At 40.6% G+C, this 24,803-nt stretch overlaps 1 protein-coding gene across 3 annotated transcripts in view; it reads right to left on the bottom strand.

The window, feature by feature from the left end:
• The window catches only part of KIF16B (kinesin family member 16B), a 280,434-nt gene that overhangs the window by 41,713 nt on the left and 213,918 nt on the right, over nt 1–24,803 (bottom strand). For all 3 annotated transcript variants that reach the window (XM_076010916.1, XM_020282007.2, XM_020282009.2), the window contains one exon: nt 12,669–12,758. In XM_076010916.1, the coding sequence (XP_075867031.1) occupies nt 12,669–12,758 (90 nt within the window). The remainder of the gene's footprint in view (nt 1–12,668; nt 12,759–24,803) is intronic.

Below are 24,803 nucleotides of genomic sequence, written 5' to 3'. Positions count from 1 at the left end.
CTTTTCCTTAAAGTGACAGATATTTTAGGGACTTAATATTAGGTCATTAAGTAGGAAATATCCAATTTCTTTAAGTACTAAGTTTGACAGTTGACCTCTCTGACATTTTCACTTTGACACTTCTCGTTTTATTTTTATTATAAAGGTACATCCTCATTCTTTCAAATGCATGGTTACTGGCCTGTGATTACCTTTCAAAAAAATTTTTAGAGCAACTTTTGTGAAACTATCGATAAGTCAAAAATTTGTGTTGTTTCTGAATATGAGTTTCATCATGGAACCAATGCTGCACACACAGCTTGAAATATCAGTGAAGTGTTTGGAAGGATGTGGCTAATGAACACATAGTACATTGATGGTTCCAGAAGTTCCATTCTGGTGATTTTAATCTTGAAAATGAGCCATGTGGGTGACCTGAGACCAACGTGGATAATGATGAGGTGAAAGCCATAGTGGAAGCAAATCCATATCAACCTATGTGTGAATTAGCAGTAAGGTTTGACATTACTATTCCAACAATATTGGACCATTCAAAACAAATCAGCAAAGAAGCTGGATAGATGGGTACTGCATGAATTAAACATGAGTCAGGAGAGAAATCGTCTTGAAGCTTGCCTTTCTTTGCTGTCATGACATAAAGGCAAACCATTTCTAAACTGTATTGTAACATGTGATGAAAATGAATTTTTGACAATTGCAAGCATTCAGCAAAATGGCTGGATAAAAATGAAGTGTAAATTTGTCATTTATCAAGAGGAGACCGTTATTTGGAGGTGGTTTGGGAGAAACATTTCTAATTTGAATAAGATTAAATCTATTTTCCATGAAAAAAAAATTAAGTGTCAAAACATAGTCCAAAACCAAACATCCATCAATGAAAGCTAATGGTGTCCAGGGCTGGTATTATCCACTACAGCTTCATGAAATGTGGTCAGTTGATTACAGCAGACATCTATGACAACCAAATGGATGAAATGATTAGGATGCTTGTGAGTAAGCAGCTGAGATTGGTCAAAAGAGACAGCCAATCCTCTTGCAAGACCACATGTTGCAAAAAAAACAATACTGTTCAAACTACAGAGGCTGGACTTGGGAACCCTCTGTCATCCACTATATTCACCAGACCTTGCACCAACTGACTATCATGTCTTCCATGCTCTGGACCACTTTTTGCAAGGAAAAATATCCCATTCTCAAGAAGCTGTGGAAAATGCCTTTTGCAATTTCAACACCACTCATTCTACAGGCTTCTTCCTTGCTGGTATAAACAAGCTACTGTTAAAACTGTTGACAAAACTGTGTCAACAGTTTAGGCACACACTTTGATTAATTGTACTGCTTCTTGTTTGAGATATAATAAACTGAACTTCTGATTCAAAATCAGACATTTCATATTTAATGACCTAATATATCTTGTGGTAGAGAAACTGTAATTTAAAGTTCAGCAATTTCCTTAGTTTTACTCCATTTTCTTTTACTTCTGTTAAATTCTAGTAAAATTAATGTTTGTACTTAAAAACAGCGTATCTAGAATGAATACAATGTTTCAAAGTTATTTCACTCTATTCCCCTATTCTTCTCTCATCTTAATTCATTTTTTGTCAATCTACACATTTATCCTTTTATCTGTGCCTATTCATTTTGATACTTAAAACAATGTTCATTAAATGGTAACATTAACTATATTTATAGAATGATTTTGGGTAATCTGTTGCTCTTTTCTTGTATTTCCTTGTATTATGAGAAATTTTCATAAATGAGCATGCATCATTTTTATGGAAACAGTAAAAAAGTGATTATTCTTTTTACAAATTTAATGGAACAGTTAAATTAACACCATATGTCTTTTTCTTTTAATAACCTAAGATTTGGGGCAATCAGATTTGAAGTCTCAGCTCAGCAAATAGCTGGTTGTATAATCTTGAGCAATGTCTAAAAAATCTCTAGTTCCTAGTTTCATCATCCGTTAAAATGCAGGAATTGAACTGAGATTTTTAAGTTTTCTTTCAGCTCTGAAGTTCTATAACTCAGGTACTGATGATTAAAATCTCTCCACACTGAGTTAGAAGTGACACTTCAGATGCTATGGAGATATTTTGCCTATTATCTAGGTTATATTGCTTTTGAGGAGGTACCTTACCTTCCTGTAAAATCCTCATAGCATTCTCACTTGAAGTAAGGCTCAGATGTGTAAAGGGAAAATGGAGCCTGATATAATAATGAAATATGTTACTTTTTAAGAGGTTATAGAACAGAAAAGGAACAGACACAAACGGGAATGCAGTATTCATGAGAAAACCCTTAAAACTGGCATCTTTTCCTGCTACAGCCATTATCCTTACAGCAGGAGTGGGAAATGATGCAAAGACATTTGAGCTCTTGTAGGAAAATTGTGTATTAAAGTTAAAAATGATGACTCAAGTCAAATAAATTGAATATTTGTGGAGATATGATAGGCCTAGAGAATGCCAAAAGAAAGTTTAACAACAGCTCTATGGCCTACTTTGTGTAATTATGAAATTTGATTATGCACAGTAAAACACAGGAAACAAACGAGGATTAAAATAGCACATTTCTTTGGCTGAAGGAAAACATAATGACAAGCTTGTTGGGCAATTCAGGAAATAAAATATATTTTAAAGACAAAAGGATTAAAATAAAAGTCACTAGAAAAATGAAATCAATCATTTTGAGGCCTACTGATTTCTGACGAGATTGATCTTCCCCTTTTTTTAGTGCATGTGACGCCTAAAAGCTCAAGTAATTAGCTTTATTTTGAACATTTGACCAACAAACCTCTAATTTTCAGGTTGAAAAATAGATCTAAATGAAGAATTTTCAACAGAGTAAGATAAGGCAATTAGTAGTTATTTAAAACTAGCACAGCCATTTTATATAATTATTTGTGAATCCCTGGTTTGGGAAAATGGAAGCATTGTGTACTACCCATTATCTACCAATTTAGTTAGCTATATGTATATGCATACACATTAAAAATACAGTCAGCATTCTCTCTGTTGATACCGTAATATTTTTTAATGATCCCAGAGCGAAATTTTCATCTACAAGTTGATTTTTCTCTTTCTGATCCCCACTGAACTGACACAGCCCAATTTTCTTCTAAGAGTCATCAAGCTCAAATCCTGCCTTCGATGTTTGTTACATTATAATAAGATAGGTCAGCCAGTTTGCTGCCATCAAGAAGACAAATTAAATGTAATGGAAAAGTTTGCTTTTATTAAAAGCCTTTTTCTCTTGGCCAAGTTCACTTTTAGTTTAGCCAGACCCTGTATTAAGTGTAGGTGGTCTTGGAGGCAGCAGACACAGCGCAGGCCGTTTTGATAAATGGCATCGTTATTACTTTGGATATAAATAATGGCAGCCCTAAAATATAGAAATTAAAATGGGTAATAAAAGGCCTTGCCTATCTTTTAAGATTTTTGACAATTAAGCAGCTAAAACTGGATTATAAATCACTAAAAGAAAACTAAGAACTAATAAAGTTGTGGAGTCTTTACTAGTAAAAGGAAAAATGTTTCTGTGAACACGTGATAAAAATATACTTTGTCATCATTCCTCATTTACTAGCCGTTTTCTTTACTTCTGTGATACTTGTCTACCTAACTAGTACCCAATTTTTACAGATTAGAGGGAAAAATTCAACATAGCATTCTAATTGGTCAAATCTGCTATACCCTGTCTTTTGCAAGTAGATGCACCTACACAATAACTGGCAGCTTTTGAAACATTTGCACCCTGTAGGTTTGTGGCTGTAAATTTCAGCCGCTCCAGCTTTTGAGAAATGCAAATAAATGAAAACTCATCAAAAGGCTGCCATAATTCTCACAGCTGACTAGATGGAAGCAGTTCTGACTACTCAAAATTAATAGCAACTCCCAAGGCCTTCTAAGAACAGCTGTCACTGAGAAATATACTCACAAACAAATAAGCAATTCTCTTCCAAGTTTGATTTGTTAGAGGCATAAAGCATCAACTCTTCAGGACAACCTAGTTGGATTATTAAGGGAGTAATGAGCTACCTTTAGACTTTTGATGGGGTAACTTGAGTCCATACTACACAATATTTATGAGCACCTTGCCCAGAGCCTGGCACATACTGGAGCCTCATGAAACATCAGCTGAATGAAGGAGTGAGGAAGAATTCCTCGCTGGTGGTCCCTGTGGAGCAGCCAGTGATTACAATCAGGACATGCCACTATCAGACGCTGCTGTCCTGTTGTCACTGAAATAATAAAACATGGAGTCATCCTAGCTACAAGCCCATACTTGGAAACGGAGTTAGGACTGCACCATCTTCCAGTTACATTTGGTATAAAGACTGTAACTTTTCCACGTAAAGTCACACTTTTCCCAAAGCTCAGTGTCAATTTCATTCAGGCATGAGCCAATGAACACAGATTTGAGAACATTCATGGACACCGCAACAATTTTTGAATGTGAGAAATACTACAGAACTGTGAATGTTAAATATTGCATTTTTAAGATTAAATATGCAGCTGAACTAACTCAAATGTGTGCATTTTCCATCTCTTAAGATGCTAATTGTCTCTTTAAGGAACAGAGACATGAGAGGAACCTGTCATTGTAATGATATTCAGTAGAAGGAACCCAATTTCTAGTTACCTAGTTACCATCCATGGAGGCTTGCTATGCAACAGAGTTTTATAGGCGACAGATTTTCTTATCTTTGATCTCATGTGGGACATGCTGCGAATTTCCCCTTTCTGAATTAACATGGTCGTGGATAGGGAGGCTCAGAGAGAACACAGGACTAGGAATCAGGAGACATGCACCTAGCTCTATCTATAAGTCCTGGTGTGACATGGAACAAAATTCTCTCTAGGTACTTGACTCCTCATTTCTAAACTGAAAAACTAGACTACTAATTGTTAAGGCGTCTTGGAGTGCTGACATTTCACAAGGTGCCAACGGTTCCAAGCTCATTGCTACGGAAGCTTCCCTGTTTGCTGCAGAGAGAAGCAAGTACAAGACCATGTCTTTGGTGATCAAAGAGACAACAATATTTCTTCGTCATCATCCAGATTTGAACTAGTCTGTCATTAATTTTTTTTTTTTTTTTTTTTTTTTGAGACAGAGTCTCACTTTGTTGCCCAGGCTAGACTGAGTGCCGTGGCATCAGCCTAGCTCACAGCAGTCTGTCATTAATTTTGACAAGACTATTTGTCACTGGAAATCACCTCTCAGATTTGGTGATCTATACTAGCAAAAAGCAACTAATGTTCCCAAGATACGTGAAAAAGAAAGGATGGGCAGCACCCTAATCAGTGGTCCGGAGGGCATCACTTACAAGATGTTTTTTCCCCAACTACATACCTCTCGATCCCATGTCAGATTTACTGGATCAAAAATTGCTAGTTTGGGGCCTGGGTCTACATATTTTGGAAAAGCTGCCCAGGTAATTCAAATGCTCACTGCCCTCCACCCACCCTTGAGAGCAGTGATTTAAATGCTGTTCATCTACCAGGTGAAGAGAATGGTGTGATGCAAACCACACAGAGAAATACCTGGGCCTCTGATAATGTACGAGGTCAGGAAGTTGGCAGCATTCTATTTTTGCCCGCATAGCTGTTTGATGTTTAAAAATTCAAGGAGGCCGAGGGCTTGGTGCAGCTGAATTTATCTAAGGCTTACTGGATACTCCCTGTGGCTACGGTTGGGAGCATTGTAATTTGGGCAGTGAGTTTATTCACAATTTTTACATTAATCTTGAAATGTTGGTTATAAAACTGTTATAATGCATTTCAATAATGGATGGCAAATAGCTGTCCATGATAAATACAAGACCAATAGCTGGTTTCTTTTCTTTTCTTTTCTTTTCTTTTCTTTTCTTTTCTTTTCTTTTCTTTTCTTTTCTTTCTTTGGTGTTACTTGGAAAATAAAGAAGGTGAGAAATGGTTCTTTCAGCACAAACTGAAAGTTCACATACAAATTAAATAACCTACTGCCTAATTGTTTTCTTCCTTCCCACTGGTGTTTACTGGGCACCAGGAGAATGCCAGATGTGAGGCAGAACAATAGCTCTAACGCAGCAATCTTCCATTTTTACCCGAAGGCTCTCAAAACACGGTTCTCCCTCAGCTTTGCAGGGAGAAGGGAGCTCCCTTAGGGATGTGGCTGATTGAGGCTGATTGTGTTTGACACTCGGGGACTCTAACGACTCACTATGGTAACTCAGTTATGATGCAGACTGGCTACCCAGACTATTCCATGTAACTTACACTCTCACAATGCAACGCCATTAGAAGTTCCCTTAGCACTTGTTTTGATTCTGCATTTTAACGTATAAAATGTCTCATTTTTGTGGTTCATTCTCTTGCCTCTAAGGCAGACCAACACAAACCTGCTTCAGAATCACTCCTGGCCAGAGGCATTACGAAAAGGATCTCAGTGAGCAATTCCAATGCTTAATCGCTTTTACTATGAGGTGTCTGCCTGAGAGGTGAGGGCCCTTGTCTTAGTCCATTCCGGTTACTATAACAAAATACCTTAGGCTGGGCGATTTATAAAAAGCAGAAATTTACTGCCCACAGTTCTGAAGGCTGGGAAGTCCAAAGTCAAGGTGAAAGGAGATACAGACCGGGTGAGGTATGCTCCCTGATGGCACTTTCTGTGTCCCCACATGGTGGAAGGTGGGGGCCAGATCCCTTAGGCTTCTTTTATAAGAGGACTAATCCCATTTATGGGGGCTCTGCCCTCATGATCTAGTCACCTCCCAAAGGCCCCACCTTTAATACCAACAAATTAGAGATTAAGTTTCGATATATGAATTTTGGAGGGACACAAACATTCAGTCCAGAGCAGTGCCCACTAGGCTCCAGCATTTGGAAGGGAGGACTCCTTGTTAAAATGTATTAAATGTGTTAAATGTAAATAAAGTCCTTTAAAAACTCAGACAAAGGTTGGCATCTCTGAACCTCCTAGAAGCAGGAGCTCTCTCAGTGAGCCTCTGCCCTTCAGCCCCATGTCACATTACTTCATTAAACACATGCAGAATCTGCTAGACCAGTTATCCTAAAGGTGAGGGGGGTATAGAGGTCTTCACTATCCACCCTAATGGATGAAAGGAGATACGGTTTTAAAAGCTTTTCTTGAGCTTCTTGATGAGCTATGTTTCTGTCTTGAGGTATGCTAGGACAGTAATTTGGATCCATAGGTAAGCTTCATGGACACCAGACAGAAACAGTAACTCTACCTCCTCTTAAGAAATAAAAAGAGAACAGGGCTTTGCTTCTGAGAACACAACTTGATTGATATTTAAAAGGCTTACACTGATTTTAATAGAGTCAAAAAATACATGATTTTCCTACAGAAAAAGAGCACTGCAAAAATGATTTGCATGATAAAATTTCAAAGATGCTGTCTAACAGATGCTACGTAATAGTTCATAGATGCTTTCAAGAACACACTCCATCTGAGGCTCTCACAATCTTTTACATGTGGCATTATCATTTTACAGATGTGGAATTAGAAAACCCAGGGTTTAATTTGATTAAGATTCCATACAAGGTCAACGAAGGGGAGCGGAAAATGAAAGCCAGGAGGAGCTATTATCCTGCATAATACATGTCAATAGATCAAGAGGACAAATTAATTCAAAACAAAAGAGGAAACCTATTTGGCATCCAGAAGAAACTGCTAAGATGAAAGAAAATGAATAAATAAAAATAAAACAACAGTTTTAAAAAACCTGAATAATGCAGTACCTCCAGTCAGAAGAATTCAGCCCACTCAGTGAATCTGAAAACAGAATAGGCATTACATTTGCATATGATCAAACATTGTGTGCAGCTAATCTGTTCTTCAGTATTACAGAGGGCAAAAAAAAAAAAAAAAAAGTTTTTTTACAATTCCTAAAATTTGTCACCATATAATAATAAATGAACTACATTTTTCTTTGGTTTCTGCTTTTCCTCTGCTCTCAACCTCCACCTCCCCAGAGTTTTGTAGAACCCAATGGCTTCTTGTCCTTTCAATTCCTAAGTTCATTTTGCTTATAATTTTCTTCAGAGATATATCTTATATCTAATAATCAACAACCCCTTACTACTTTAATTGGTTCACCACCCAAGTGTATATAAAGTATCCCCATGGGGTCTGCAGTTGACTAGCACATCATTCTCCTTAAGAACTTAAGAACACACTGCAGTAAATAATTACCCAAATGATTGTGAGCAAATAGGGTGATTAGAAGATTTAGCTGAAAGATGGTTAAGGGATTCTTAAAACCTTCTCCCTACCATGACGGCCTTCAGGGCTCTTAGCCTAGTCAACTTTCAGTGTATTCTTTCCTGATCTTGGTTTATCATAAATTAGGTCTTTAAGAACATTTGAGCAAGTACTGAATTTCTTCACATGAACCAGAAGACATGTAGATATGTTCAAGAATGTTCACAGAGCAAATGTTCACAACAGCAAAAATTTGGAAACTACCCAAGTGTCCATCAATAGGATTCTGGAAACCTGATAAGGTGATGTGCCAACTTCGTTACCAGGTAGCACTGCCCATGCCACTGATACAGTGCTTCTGGCCAGGGGAATGGCAGCCATCTGGTGGGAAGCCATAGCTTTAGGCTTCCCCGAGGGAGGTGACTGGTAACTCAGGATGTCCCTTGTAGGGACTTTGGAAATTCTGCCTATGGAGTTGTTACAAGCAATAATGGCTCCCTTCTGGCATAGGATTCCAGGCCAGAGCTGTTCTTGCACCTGCCTACGTGGGCCCCATCTCTGTGCACCTAAGCTGTCAGCTGGAAGAGGTGGGGCAAATAGAATGGCTCTCAGACAGCTGAGTGATGGCTACAGAGATTGCTGGGAGGCAAGTCTCTGTCCTGCTGGCAAGCAGTGGTTCCTGACCTACATTCTCCCTGGGGAAACTGATCCTCGGTATAGGTCATGGGAACTGCGTGAGTCTGAACACAGAGTTGGACCCAAGAAGACCTCCTGGTGGGCACTGCAAATAGTGAGCTCTGGGGGTCAGATTAAGGAAAACTTCCACATTCCATGTATGTGTCTCTGATTGATGTCAATCTTTTACTATGAATGTATCATTTATTATTGTGGGTGAAAAAAAAAAGATTAGCGAAAGAAAAGAAAAAGAAATCTCCATGAAGAGAACTATTACAACAAACTGTTCTAACAGTATATTCCCCCAAGAGAACATGGCTAAACTCCACAAGAAATATGAATAAACAGGATGTAATTTTAGACATAGTGCCAACAGACCACAGGCTACAACTAAAATGGAAGTTTTGGGGTGACAAGAGATTCTCTATTTTGGTAAGCACATTAAAAATTCTTTTACATTTTGAATTCCAGTGTGCTTTTCAATATTTTGCAAATTGATTAAAATTTTAGAGCCTTGTATGACTTGGTAAATTTAATATGTTGTCATTTAAAAAAATACATCATCATCAAATATTTTGTTACCACTGCAATTAAGAGAGCAAGAATTGCTTTCTACTTCCATAGAAATAAGGAGCCCAATCTGATGAAAGAGTGAGGAAAACAAAACACCTTCCCACTTGGCTATGAACACTCATCCATGAGAGAAAATTTTCAGGATCCTTCTACATCAACTCTTCGGCTTTCCTGAAAAAGTTGTGTCTTGAACAAGTTGAGTGATTTCTAGGATGCTGTCAGGCCAAAGAGAACACTTGGAGGACGCCACTACTTCAAGAAGATTAACATCATATACAGAGATAGTAATAATATGAGCACTAATGAAAGCAATAATAGTTGACAAATACCTAACAGACACTGGTCTCAGGTGCGAACGAACGCTTAGCAAGTAAGACAATGTGATGCTCACCTGCACAAAAGAAAAACCAACTTCAAGCAAAAAAAAGACAGTTGATATTCAACCTGATGTTTAAGCTTCATCTTGAAAATGTTCAAAGGACAATGCTGTTTTCTTCTGACTGCAGTAAGATTTATCTAGATACAGAAGAACAGACTACTGTGTTTGGAGAGAGAATTTTCCCCCATTTTTGTATTATTGTTGGCTTAGAGACAGGACGTAGAGTGAAACTGCCTGGGTTTCTAGACTGGCTTCTTCCACCAGTTATGTGACACCAGGCAAGTTATTCCTCTCATTCCCAGTATGTGCATCTGTAAAATGGGGGCGGTAACAGTTCCCGCACTTCCTGTCGGGAGAGACACATGAGATGCAAAGCCTAAGGAAATCGGTCAGAGTTGTGGTTACGGAAACATGTTGGACCGGCACCACTCCTCAGGGTTTATGATCAGGATAGCTTACCTTTCAACAGGTGGTGTCTGTTTTAGAGGCTTAACACCTGGTTTCAAATGACTAGTCACGTGATCTGTCCTCTTTCAAATACATGCACACGTGTGTCTGTGGGTTCCCTCTCATAATATTTTTGTGTCTTTATGAGAGAGTAATGTATAAGTCTATAAAATTGAACTAAACATAGAAAAGCAATTTCCACCATTCTTGGTCATCATTTAGATCCTGAGTTTGTCATCTATGAATATAATAATCTGAACACTGAAACTTAGCTAGACATTAAAATGGAAATACAGGCTTTTTCTTAACTGTTCTCACAGAAGGATTTTTCTTCATTATTCTTCATCCAAACAATGGCTTGTATTTCTAAGGGAAGGTTCACAATATCTTTCTTCTTTAAACTCTAGGCTTCTATCCTTCATCTCTTTTGATATTTCCGATTGGGAGTTTAAAAGCATCCTCAAATTTAATATGTCTAAAACAGAATTCTGGATTTGAGCTCTCTACCACCCCAATAATCCATACTCCATATGGCTATTAAAATGGCTTTTTAAAAGTATAAACTGTATCACTTCATTACTTTAATATTGCACTGTGGCTTCTCATGCACTAAGAATATAGCTAAAAGCCTCATATGATCAGGTAATACCTGAATGCCTTACTGTAACACCTGAGTACAGTCCATGTCACAGTGGGAATTCAGTGATGCTATTAAAATATGCAAAATTTGTATATTATTAAAATACTGATATAGTAATTTATAACCAAGCAGTTAATGAACTGCAAAGCTCACTGTGAATACAAGCATTCTGTACATTTAATATGTACACAATACTTCTACTTTTTATTGTCAATATTGATTTGGGACATGAAGAGTAAACTGTAGAAACAAACTTAATAACTTGATTTTGATGCAATTACTTCTGGAACTGAAACCTCCTGGGAAAAATGAACTATAATTCATACTTGAAGTTCCTTCAATTTTTAATAGAATACTAGTATAATAGCTTAATAATATAGAATTCCAGAGAGAGCTTAATTCTACCTGGGCTCAAGATTCTTCTGTATATGAAGGAACTATTTTTTTTTTGAGACAGAGTCTCACTATGTTGCCCAGGCTACAGTGCCGTGGCGTCAGCCTAGCTCACAGCAACCTCAAACTCCTGGGTTCAAGCGATCCTCCTGCCTCAGCCTCCCGAGTAGCTGGGACAACAGGCAGGCACCACCATGCCCGGCTAATTTTTTCTATATATTTTTAGTTGGCCAATTAATTTCTTTCTATTTTTAGCAGAGACGGGGTCTCGCTCTTGCTCAAGCTGGTTTCAAACTCCTGACCTTGAGCGATCCGCCTGCCTCGGCCTCCCAGAGTGCTAGGATTACAGGCGTGAGCCACTGCACCTGATCTGAAGGAACTATTTTATTTACAAAAAGTTATTTCTCTTTGTCCTGTATATCAGATAAGAAAGGGCAGAAGGATGGGGATATTAGGGAAACATTTCTTTATTTAATGTGAACCAAATTGGGGAACTAAATTTCTAACTAAAGTATTTTTTAGGATGTCTTAAGAAACGGTAAAAACAGTGCTGAAAAGCAACACCTTAGTGAAAGCAGGCTAATTAGACAGTGACTAATGACTGATATGCACTCAGTTCAACCCAAAATTCCCAGAAAGCTGTATCTATGCGAGGCTTCCTTTAGTTGAGGTATAATCATCATGATCATTTGGAAAATACACATTCATTCTAGGAATACTTCTCTTTTATTAAAATTATTTTAAAAACTAGCCTTTGTTCAAAAAGGAAAAGATTAATAACATATCAATACACCCTGGATATTTGATCTGATGCATAAAATGCTTTCTTGCTACTGGATAACTGCATATTTATAATACTAGCTCCCTCCACCATGGTAGGTAGCAAAATAAATCTTATGACTTGACTTCTCAGTAAGAGGAAGTCTAAGCATTGATGTGGTCTTTTCTAGAAGATAAAAGGGCAAATCTATACTGAGAAATTCATTATTACTTAATTTTAATAGGTTTTATATTTGAGAAGTTATAAGTTGATTAAAATATTTATTTAAAATTAATCATGAAATTTATGAAAAGGATGGAGTTCATTTACAGTCATTATACTATCACTTTCAAAATCTTGTCTTCAGAAAATGTTTAAAGTGTGTACAATACAAATGGAACAAAGGACAACAATTAAAAATCTATCTTTGCAAGATGAGAAACTGAAGTAAAACTTGGTGACACTTATAAGCTAATATTGAGAAAGAGAAAGCGCAAGAGCGCACACACGCAAGATGACACTGCTAATGCAATCAGCTCACTTACTTTATAAAATGAATGTTCTTAATTGGAGATAATAATTTCATAACTTACCTCTGCATACTTTAACTTCAATGTTTTATGCATTTCTCGAAAACGACTGTAACGCCTGAACACAGTCCATGTCTCATCTAGGACGGTAATCTATTAACCAGGAAAATCAAAATGAATCAGCATTAATTAGAAGAAAAAGTGACTACAACTTTTTAAAAATAATTTAAAAATTAAATTAACAAAAAGTAATTAGTATGTAAAACGTCTCCGAAGTGAAAGCATTAATCTAGCCGTATAAATAAGACTTATAAATAATGACTGCACTCTACTTAAACATGCTGCTTTGGTTCGCTCCCCAATCTTGTTATCAACAGCACGTGCCTATGTAATGTGAGGGTCAGATGGTCACCTCTTAGTCGGTTATAAAAACTGTCCTTCAGCCCTTCACTTAGGTTGTAGGAAGGAAATCCCACAGGATAACTTTTTTGTAACAATGATACACCCATATATAATGGCAGGTGTAGGTCACCAGTCACCATGCTGGACAGGAGGGGAAAAAAAAAAAAGGAGGGAGAAGGGGAGAGTAAGGAGGAGGAGAGTAGGGGTGGAGAAGGGGACAACAACAAAGGGAAGAAAAAGGAGGGAAAAAAAATCTTACTATACTTTAGAGATTGTTAGTATAAAAACAACAGATTCTGCTTTTTTTCCCATAGAATTATCAATCCAGCCCTTAACAGGGTGAGCAGATGAAACTGCTACACATCAGCTCTCAAACGTCACAGTGACAAGTAAAGGCTGGTGGCCACATTAGCCATTACGATTGTGAAGCACAGGCTAATGAGTCTCAAATTCCTATCTCTACTTCCCACTTTTCTTCTGAGCTCCAGACCCATCCATGTACCCAACTCGGAGGCTTCTTTCTCTAGATGTCACACAGGAGCCTCCAATTTTACTTGTCTAAAACTGTCCTTGACATAACCTGGTGCTCTCCACCGCAAAACATTCCCCCGCCACCTACCACAGGATGCCAGTGGCAGAGGCTGAAGTCCCCGACCTCCTTTGTTTTAACATCCCCACGTTGAAATAAGCGCGAGGTCTTGCTCCTTTCACCTCCCCAACATCTCCCGGAGCTTTTTCCTTCCCCAGCCTTTGCCATCAGCGCCATCTGACCCTAAGGTCTCATGTGGACCTGTCACAGTCTCACCCAACTTTCTATACCCACACTTGTCCCTCCAGTCCCTTCTCTGCAGGACTAACAGGGGATCTTTTTAAAAGTCAAATCTGATCGTTTGACTGGGGAGGTGTCCCTCTCCTCCTTAGGGACAGCTTCACGTTGCTCCCAGAAAGAGACCTACATTTTTGACTCAACACCCACAGCCTGCCCCTGCCAGGTGTCCTCACTCCTGCTGTGCTCCCTGCTGGCACATGCTTTGTCCCACCTCAGGGACTCTGCAGGGGCCATGCCCCTACTGGGGAATCTCATCCTGCACATTTTCAAGTGCAGTAATTCAGCCTGATCCCCCTGAATGGAAGTCATGGGGCCATCGGCAGGAGAGCAGAAGCAACATGGGAGAACAGCCAGGCGGGCAGCTTCATAAGGAGGGAGTCTTGAACTCCTGGCCTCAAGCAACCCCCCACCACAGCCTCTCAAAGCGCGGGGATTACAGGCGTGAGCCACTGCGCCCGGCCTTAGGAGCGAGTCTTGAGTCCCAGCCATTCTCCGGTTCATTCATTCCCCAAAGTGGCAAACGAGATGATTCGGGGGTGTACAGGGATGTACATTTTAAATGTTCCATTACTCTGGGTCTGTATTCGTTTTTTGACAATAACTTTTTAATTGTGGCAGCTTTCTTCTTAAGAGTTTCCTTGAAAAAGACATTTCCACAAGAAAACAAAGGTGAGCGCATTTACAGAAAATCATTAAGTAAACAACAGCACAGGTGCTCTGCAGCTGAGGGAAGTTTCCAAAGCTGGTGTGCAGGTCACTGGGGCTCGGGAAACAGCTCCTGGCCTCCTGGCCACAAGGCTGCTGGCCTTCCTCTCCCATTCTCTCCTCCTCAGTAACCCCACTGAAGCGCCACGAACAACGCCAGCACGATGGACAAGGATGTAGAGGCTTCTGGAAGCCAACAGCATAGCAGTACACAGCCTGGGTGGGACACACACCAGCTATACAAGAAAGAACTGGAAAGGGAGCAGGCCTTTTGCCCTCCCACATGGCACGATGCTGCCCGTGTGGCAGAAAAGCCCACAAAGTTAATACAACCACACCACCACCCAGGAGGAGCAAGAGGCAGGACGTCTCATAGGCGAGACAGTGCTATATTGGGACTTGGGATTCCACAGAAAGCCACCACAAGAAGTAGGTTTCCACTTCCCTTAGACTCCAATGTCCCCGGCTCTCCTTCTTTTCCCTGAGCTCCTTCTGCTGGACCTCCTGGGCTCATGGTCAGTCATCAGCAGAGGCCCCTAGATCCTTGGCCTCTTCCACGATCTCCCCCCTCTCATCTTTACTGTAACTGAGTGCTGGATCTCCCCTGGGGAGCTGTTTCCCTGGCAGCTCTTGAAAGTAGGCGCTGTTTTCTCCCCACACTCTTTGAACTACTTTGCCAAGGGGTGGGTGGTAGATATTCTTGTTCTTCAATCCAATCTCCAAACCACTGCTCCTCTAACCTTTCTAAAACCTCTCCTCTGCAAAGCTCATGCCTTCAGATCCTGCCGTCCTGCCCATCATTCCTGTAGGCAGCTATTTATCCTATCACTTCCCCACTTCCTGGGTTCTGCTCACTGCCACCTGCTCCAGCCCTACAGATCTCCTGCACGATTCCTGGTAATCGCGCTAACCACACAGGTGAGCCTCCGAACACCTGGCCTCTAATAGCCCTTCGTCTCTGCCCCGGTGTCTTCCTCACTCAACTTGGAAACTACAGGAAATCATCATAAGCACACAACGTCAAGTCTCTTTGTCCCACTCCTGAAATTCCCTGGACAAAAATAAACCACACCCTTGTAAAAACCGTCTTGCTGCTCACCCCCTGCCTGCCCCTGGCCAGCAGACCGAGGCTGAAGAGGATCACGCAACCAAACGGAATGGCTCTTCCATTCTCTTAGAAAACCATTTGCTCCTCTTTCTCTTCAAGCCTTCATCAGTGCTTTGCTGTTCTCTCCGCAGCTGATAATCATAATTCTTATCTCACTGAGGAAACAGAAGCAACTAAAGAATGTTTCTGCAAGCACCCTCAGGTCTCTTGGTGCTTTTCTCTGGGTGCCAGGCCTGAGCTGGATCAGTGCCCCCAGTTCAGGCCAACCCCTCTGGGACGCTAGGTTCCAACCTTTTGCTTTCTGCAAGACACGAGACACTGCAATTGACAATCTTATCTTCTTTCTCTACTCTAGCACACTCCCGTCTCTGATGCTATTTCCATGAGCATCTAAACAAACTACGATTTCTCTCATCTTCAACTCCCACCTTGATGTCCCTTTCACTTCCAGCTACCACTCCATTTCTGTCCTTTCTATCAAAACAAAACTCCTCGAAAAAGTTTTTTTTGATGTCATCAATTTCTTTCTTCCCATTATGCCTCTAATCCCTTCCAATCTACTCACCATTCCATCCAAACTACTCTGACCTATATACTCTTACCACAGTTATCAATGACCTCTGCATTGCTAGATTCACTGGTTACTTCCTGGCCTTGACTGTACTTGATTCACGGGAAGGATCTGATGTAGCTCTGGCATAGTGCTCTGGTCCTCCCGACATCTTTTCCACTGGCTTGCAGGTTACTACACTCTCTTAGTTTTCTTCGCTGGGATTTCTCCTCATCTCCCTGACCTCTAAACATCAAGGTGCCCCACAGGGCTTCATCCCTGAATATGTTTTATTTTCCACCTGCACTCACTGCTTTGGTGATCTCATCCCACCTCACAGCTAAAATTTACATGCTGATCACTCCCTGGATGCTCATACCTTTCCCCTGCACCCAGACTCGTAAATCCTACTGCCTGCTTGGATGTCTGACATGCATCTCAAACATAACATGCCACACTTGGCAAACTTAATCTCACCAAACCCACTCCCCTTCCCCATCTCAGTGAATGATGATGGCATTCTTCTACTTGTTCAATCCAAAAAGTTTGGCATCATCCCTGATGTTCTTCCTTCTCTTTCACACCTCACACCCAAGCAATTGGCAAATCCTTTCTGCCAAACCTCTGGAGTAGAATGAGAATCTGACCACTTTTCACTACCTCCCACTGTTAACACCCTGGCCCAGCACTGGCCTCTCTTGCCTGGAGCATTTTGAACAGCCTCCTGGTCGGCCTTTTTGCTTATGTTCTTATCCCCTTCACACTTTTCCCTTCATTCTTTTCTCAACAAGGAGCCAAAGTGACCTTGTTAAAAATTAAGCCAGGTGGGGCCACTTCTTTGCTCGAATGGGACAACCTCCCAAGTGTCCTATCTCACTTGGGGTACAAGTGCAGGTTCTTCCATTGACCTGCAAGTATCTCTACACGCCATCTCTGCCCTGGCCTCATCTCTGACCACTCTGTCCCTTGCTCAGTCTGGTTTCCTTGCTTATCCAGCATACACCAAACATGCGACACAGCAGGTGTGGTCTCAGGGACTTTGTATGTGCTTTTTTCTCTTTCTGGAATGTTCTTTTCCCACATGACTAGTTCCCTCTCTTCCTTCAAGTCTCTGCTCAAAAGTCATTTAGTGATGCTTTCCTTGGACATCCTATATAAAATGGCAGCCTCTTTCCCCATTCAACACTCCTTACTCTTCCTCCCTTATTTAGTTTTATACTGAGCACTTCTGATGACCTAACATGGTCCAGATTTACTAATGTATGTTGTTTCTTGTCTGTCTTCCCCACTAGAACATAAGCTCTAGGAGAGCTGGGATTTTTACCTCTCAGTCACTGGACCTTAGAAGAATGACATATCACGGTGATTTTAAGTGAAACAATGTATAACGAAACCAGTTGTTTCTTATCAATGCTGTAACAACATGTTGTTGCATGAAATGATGTTATGTGAGGACCTGCTGTGTACTACATCACTTGGAGTCACAGTTTCCAAGAACTTATCAATGACATTAAGTAAGGACTTACTGTATACATTTGAACTGGGCCTAATGAGGTTAGTAAAGGTATCAGAGGGACCTTTGTCTGTGTGTTACCCCAGTGACTCCAGGAGTCCCATCATTAATGGAGAGGGAAGGGACTCTCTGGAACCATTAACACTGTGTGGGTGTGCGGGTGAGACTTCAGAATGTGCCTTTCTAACAAGTTCCCAAATGAAGGTGATGCTGTTGGTTTGGACAGTAAACTGAAATACTGAGGTTAAGTTCTAAAAAATGTTTAACAATGAAGATCTGTATTGGCATATTCTGGGTAGTGATTTTTTTTTTTCGCCTTTGAGCAAAAAAGTAAGTAAGGTCTCTTACTTGGTATTTTTATAAACTCACATACAGATCACAGTGACTTCTACCCTAAGCATTTCAGTTTATTATCTTCTAAATCAGGGGTCCTCGAACTTTTTAAACAGGGGGCCAGTTCACTGTCCCTCAGACTGTTGGAGAGTGCGCACTGTGGGCCCGGGATGAGTCGGCTGCTAAGCAGGACAGGCAGTGGCAGCAAAAACACCTGGAGGGCCGGATAAGTGATCTTGGCGGGTGGCATGTAGCCCTCGGGCCGGGCCGTAGTTTGAGGACGTCTGTTCTAAATCAACTGTTTGCCAAATGGGAAGCCTGACCAACAGCATCACCTTCACTTGGGAACTTGTTAGAAAGGCACATTCTGAAGTCTCAGCCACAGCTACTGAATCAGAAACCATGGGGTGGGGTGGAGGGCAATAATCTGTGTTTTAACGAAAACACTCCAGGTGTTTATCCTTTTGACGCATGTTTAGGTCTGAGTAGCCTTGCTGCAAACCACTGGTAATGCTGCTGCCCTCAAAACCAGATATTGTTCCATTGCCCTCCCCGGCCCAAGCCTTTAGCATGGCATTCAGGGCCTTTCCCAGGCTAACCCCATGCTACAGTGCTCACCTCAGCCCCTAGTTAACCAAAAATCTCACACTGCCGACAACTTGTCAGTACAGAAATACTACACAGTTATGGGTCTTCTGAAGGCCCTTCTGAATGGCCCCTTCAGCCACACACCCCTTTTTGCAACTGGAGAGCTACTGCTCGGCCCCCACGGTGGCTTGCAAACCACAGTTCCTCCCTGGGCAGCACCCCCACTCCAACTCCTTCCTCCCTGGAAGAATCACTTATTCCCTTCCCTCCATGATAACTTAGCACTTAGTTCACACCATGATCACAGCACACATCACAGGATATTAATTACACAAATTAATGTTGCATTAATTAATTTACATAATATTAACTACATCTCTCTCTACCCCATAATATTTTAAGCCTCTAAGGGTGTCTAGCTTTGGTAGTTAATTAGGGTGGAGGTAGGTGGACTCTCATTGTAGAGGTAAACATTTATTGACCTCCTAACACATGCCTGGTACCATGTCAGATGCTGGTAGTTTTCTGAGAGATGTACTTAAGATTATTTTGCTTTTCTAGTTAGCTAAGAATTCAGGTTTGGCCCAGATTGGTCAAAATGGACAACAAGGCCTATTGGAGTCTTGGTAGCGGTTATTCTGTTCTGGGGTCTCACTGAATCATCTGAATCAAAGATTGTCTGAATTTGTCACAATACAACTTTTAAAAAAATACCCTGAGAAGATGGTGTGTTCTCAACATATTTATAACACGAGTTTACAGTGAGGCATAAGAGAGATTTCCAAATTCTTCACCCTTGAGATTCACCAGAATTGAGGTTAAATACAGGGATTAGAAAGGCTCAACCTTCCCACTTTATATATAATAGATTACAATCCCCCCTTGTCTATCAACATGTAAACAAGAAAAGGACAATGATGATAAAGAATGAAGAACATCGGGAAGCAACCCAGCAGTGGTGGGCAAGGAAACCGCATGTGCGATTGCTCCACAGCAAAATGGTCAAATCCCTTCTCTCTAACAGGAACACATCACGCCTGGAGCTGAGCGTCTGCTTGTGAGACGTTTGGTGAAAAACAACTACAGAAAGGCAAATCATTTATTACAACTGGGTATGAAATGGGGAGCTGATGCAGAGAGGAGGGGCAGAAGATCAGTATAACAAATAATCCAGACCAAAACACTCGATTATATTCTTTAATGCTGAGGATGCAAGCATCATTACTGCATATTTTTGAGGAGCAAATTCATTACTTCTCTCTCTCTGAATGGTCTTGCTGATACAAATCCATCTTTTCTGGGCCATAAAATGATCAAGCACTTCTCAAACACCATAAACATGTCCTTGAGATGGACTGCGTTTACTTATAAACAATTCTCAATTGAGTGCTTTCCAAAAATTTATGTTATGTACATATTTTGCTGGTTTAAAGAGTGTCAATTTTAAGATCTGTTGTCAGTATGTATTTGGCTGTGTGCGTCTATCTGTGTAAGGAGAGAATCAACAGTTTTTCATTCAAAGAAAAATACTTCAACTGGCCCCCATTTAAGCAGTTATTTCTCTTCAATAATATTTATTTCTTAACAACATTTGGGGGAGCTACCTCAATTATATATTAAAAAATCATTGCATTAGCAATGGTTTAGAGGAAATGGTCTAATATCAAACATATACTAAAAATAGTTTTGTCAGGTTTTTGTAAAATAAGGTCTTATGCAGCAACATAACTATGAACACGTTTGAAGAAATAGGAAATATATTCCAAATGTATGTATAGTAAATGTATAGTAATAAGCATTAATGCATAAGGTTTAATTAAAATCTCCTTACACATTATAGAAATGAAAATGAAAATTAATACATATTATCCAAGCTGGTGGTTCCCAAAGTGGAAGAGGCAAGATGATCCATGGGGTATGCAAAGAAACTACTAGAATTTCTATTTCTATTTCTTTTATTCTTTTTATATCCAATTCTGAAAGTGTTATAATAAATAATAAAAGTTATAATAAAAATAAGTATAGTGAGGAAATGTTATGCTTTCTAAATAAATAAAAATAGATATATTGGGTGTGCCTGCTCAATAACTTTTTAACTGATAGGCATTTGTGATTAAAAACATTTAGGCACCTTTACTGTAAGCTGTGGCTGATGGTAGAAGATGAAGGAAGGAAAACAAGAAGGTCCTACTGTTTGCACGATGACAGAATCTAGTGCATTAACTGATTCAACTCGATATTTTATGCAGCCACTATCAACAAGTTTGAGAGAACATGAAATACATTTCAAATGCATGAATCTGTGTAGTAACAGGCATTAGTGCATTAGATTTAATTAAAATCTCTCACACAACTGTTGCAAATGGAATTAAGCCAGAGATGGTAAAAGACACTAACACCCCATTAATCACAGCAATATCCCATAGAGATCACAGCCTGCTATCCGATTACTCCTTGTCCTGATCCACCTCTGCCAGCATCAAATCCTTATGAGAACAGACAGTGCCAGTGCTTTCTGATTCCTGACAGGCATGTGCACCCCATGAGTGCTGAATCCACTTGGCTGTCTTCACTGTGACCTCTCTCTGGTCTCCTAGCTCACCTTTTTTCTGGAGCTGAGTTTCTTGCCTTAATAAGGGGGCAGTAATTGGAGCTCTCCGGAATACTGAGGGAGAAGGGATGGAAAAGCTGGTGCTTTAGGGAGAACCCAACTGTCTCACGGGGTATTTAAGGTTATCTGCTCTGAGACACACAATATACCCCCTTCTCTGGCTCCCTGAGCGGAACTTCAGTAACATTTGCATGCCTCTCTTTCTGGGGAAGAGCAAAGGAAGAGACTGTGTCAGCAGCCATCCAGGGACACTGAAGACAAGGAAATGGCTGCCATCTGGCCCATGTCCACAACTGTGTAAGGAGTTCCTAAACCAAGCAGGCATCTCCTCTGGATTACAGTAGGCCCTGCGAACTAGCAGCTCAACCAACTGCAGAAATTCTTTCTCAGCGGCAGTGGAAGGAAGAAGCTGGGCCCAGGGGAAGAGCCTGGTCCTAAACACAGTGCACTGTGCAAGGAAAGAGGGATCTAAGCCAATCCTAGATCTGCCCCTGTCTCTTGGTAACACGGATGGGAAGAGTATGGAGCTTGGAGAATGAAGATTCCTGCAAGTAGGAGACCCATACAAGTAAGATTCTACAGCCATATTATCCAGAAAAATCCCAGACATCCTTCTTTGCAAGTGTATCACTGACAAGCACAGAAGGTGCCTCAAGGCCCTGGGGTTGTGAACCTCGTCTGAGTCTGGTGTTCAATGAAGAAATGAGCCCAGTAATCAACTACCAAATTACACCCATACTCTAGGCAACTACGAAGTGGTGCTAAATCAAACTGGGCTTTCTAGCTGGCCCAAAGCCAGCCTCTACAGTGACCAGAAACAATGTCTTCCTCATGATTCAATTTCAGTATCCTCAAAATAGGCGGTAATACTGCTTATTTTAGCATACTTATCTTATAGGGTAGTTTGAAGGTAAATTTGACGGAATGTATGAAGGCCCTGAGATTCTAGAAGATGGAGGCCTTTCAAATCTAAGATCATTACTGATGAAGTGCTTCTCCTGTCCCCTAAAACCTCTGCGAGGCAGGCAAGGAATGGGAAGAATTATTCTACTTTAAAATTGTGGGAAATTACGAGAATGACAGCCTAAGCAATCTTGCTTTAAATTACCCAGATATTCAGAGGCAAGGCGAGGAATGTAAACTCTCTACCAGTCATGACGGGAGAATGAAATAATGAAAAGCTCTGGAATGACATAGACTTGGATCTTGACTTTAGCCCAGTCACTTATTAGCTGTGACTTTGGCTGAATTATTAAATTCCTTCAGGTCATGATTTCTTCATCTGTAAAACACACTCATGATACCTAACCTACACATGAACTAAAAAAATTGTGAAGAAACCTAGGCACAGTGCTTGGACACTCCATAATAAATGGTATCTCCTGGCGCTGGGATCACATTCCATACAAAAGGTCTATCATTATCCACTACTAAAAGGTGAGGGTATCCATAGGTAGCAACTGCAAAAAGCGGAGTTCAAACTATTTTGTGACTTATTTTAAAACAAATTTTATGCTAGTTACAGATGTAAAAACTCCCCAAATTCTGAAACCAAGCAAGAAGGAATACTAAGATAGTATTTTAGGAGAAAAATATAAATTTGGGCAAAATGGAAATTTGAGATATGACCATAAGGTGATGACTACTCCTCTGTGCTTGTGACTCAATTTCGTGTCCCCTTAGTCATTTCTCACACGTGCAGTATTTACTTTGTGAAGATAAACATGACGGTCCAAGTGAGGGCAATATAAAAGGTCAGACAGCTTGTGCGAAAATCAAGAAAGGAAAAACAATGCTTTTTCTTCATTTTTCAGTAGAAGACAAAGTTCTTACGGAGATAGGAAGGGTGCTTACATTAACAACAAAAAAAGAACTTAACATAAAATATAATTCTTCAAGCCCTAATGTAATTTCTTTCACTTGCTATTTATGCTTTAAAATAGTACCCAAACTGAAGATTTGAACCTGGATGGACCACGGCAAGTGTGTCACTCCATTTGTCCCAGCTGCGCTAAGACGCATGCAGGGAAGTCATCTATCAAGCTACTAATAAGCACAGATTCAGACGCCAACACCCTATTCCTTCTGAACATTTATATTCTATCAAGTTGGGAGTAAGTATTTCTAAAAGATGTATGTGTGCATAGTTTATCTAATAGACTGCAATGGCTTTTATTTCTGTTCTGCCAAATATAGAGAAATTTCTCTGACTGTAAATGCGATTGCTTCAACTCCCAAACTGCAAATTTTCTGGGCATTTCTTCTTCGTGCTTCCTGGCAGGTCCATCTACCATTAAATTCTCCAGATTTGTCAAAGCCTTAACAATTGTTCCAATTTACAAAGTGCCTAGGACTTGGTCAGAATTCAAAACAAAAAGTCTAAAACACACACAAAAAAATAACAGTACATTTTGAAAACAGGCAAAGATTTAGAGGTGGCCTCTATGTCTAGGGCAACACTGAAATACGGCCTCAACTTCTAAAAGTTGATGCAGAAAGTCGTGATACTTGGAAGGTACATTAAAATGAGCAAGTAAGGCAACAATCATGTCTTCATGGACTGGGACTTGACATGGACATTTGGTACCTGGACCTACTTGCTAGCTGTGTGGCCTTGAGCAAGTCATTCATAATTTCCTAATTTGTGAAACAGGAAGAATACCCCCATTCTGGTATATTTTCCATATTTGTGAAAATGGCTAGCAAAATGCCTGGGGTGAAGACAATGCCTGATAGATGTTAGTTCCCTTTCTTGAAGAAGAGGCTGCAAACTCGGTGCCTCTTGAGATCCATCAGGAATGACACTCAGAGAGGCCCAGTGACAGGACAGCAGGAGGGAGCCCAGAGTGAGTGGACCTGACTAGCTGAGGTCATTCAAGTGGGCTATAGAGGATGGATAAAGCTAAGAAGAAGTGTTAAACACAGCCAGTAGATAAGCCAGAAGCCTGTAAGATCTAGGCAGATCTCACAGGATATGTGAGGACAGATAACAGGTGAGCAAGCAGCTCCGTGAGCCACAACACGGTTCATGCGGGACACAAAACACGGGCCACAGGCTGTTAACCTACAAGACACAACAAAGCCAGAATAAGTTTAAAAAATTCTGATGGAACAGACAAGAATGTTAATTAGAGATAAAAAGAGGGCGCGGGAGGAGGAACTGCTATGTCATGATGTACCCCCTCTGAAATGACAGCTATGTCACCCTGAATTGACCACCTTGATGGCAACTGGCTTGGTCCCACTCTGGCCCTACGTGTGCTCTACTTGAGAGATACAGGTAAAAACCAGGGCTGTTCACAGCACGCTGGGGGCCAGATACGGCTGCTCTCTCTCATGGAACCAGCTGTACTGCCTCTGAGAACCTTTCCTCTGCCGTGTCCCTTGCTCGAAACTCCATTCTGGTCCTTGTAAGCACATAATCAGGGGGAAAGGCTGAGGGGAGAGGGGGAGGGGGAAAGGGAGAGAGGGAGAGAGGGAGACAGGGAGAGAGGGAGGAAGGGGGAGAGAGAAGGAGAGGGAGGGAGGGAGGGAGGGACAGAGACAGAGAGAGAGACAC

This window comes from Microcebus murinus, chromosome 16 (assembly GCF_040939455.1).
Source record: "Microcebus murinus isolate Inina chromosome 16, M.murinus_Inina_mat1.0, whole genome shotgun sequence".
Lineage (NCBI taxonomy): Eukaryota > Metazoa > Chordata > Mammalia > Primates > Cheirogaleidae > Microcebus > Microcebus murinus.
Note: the sequence above shows the minus strand (reverse complement) of the source record. Positions and strands in the feature narration are given on the sequence as shown.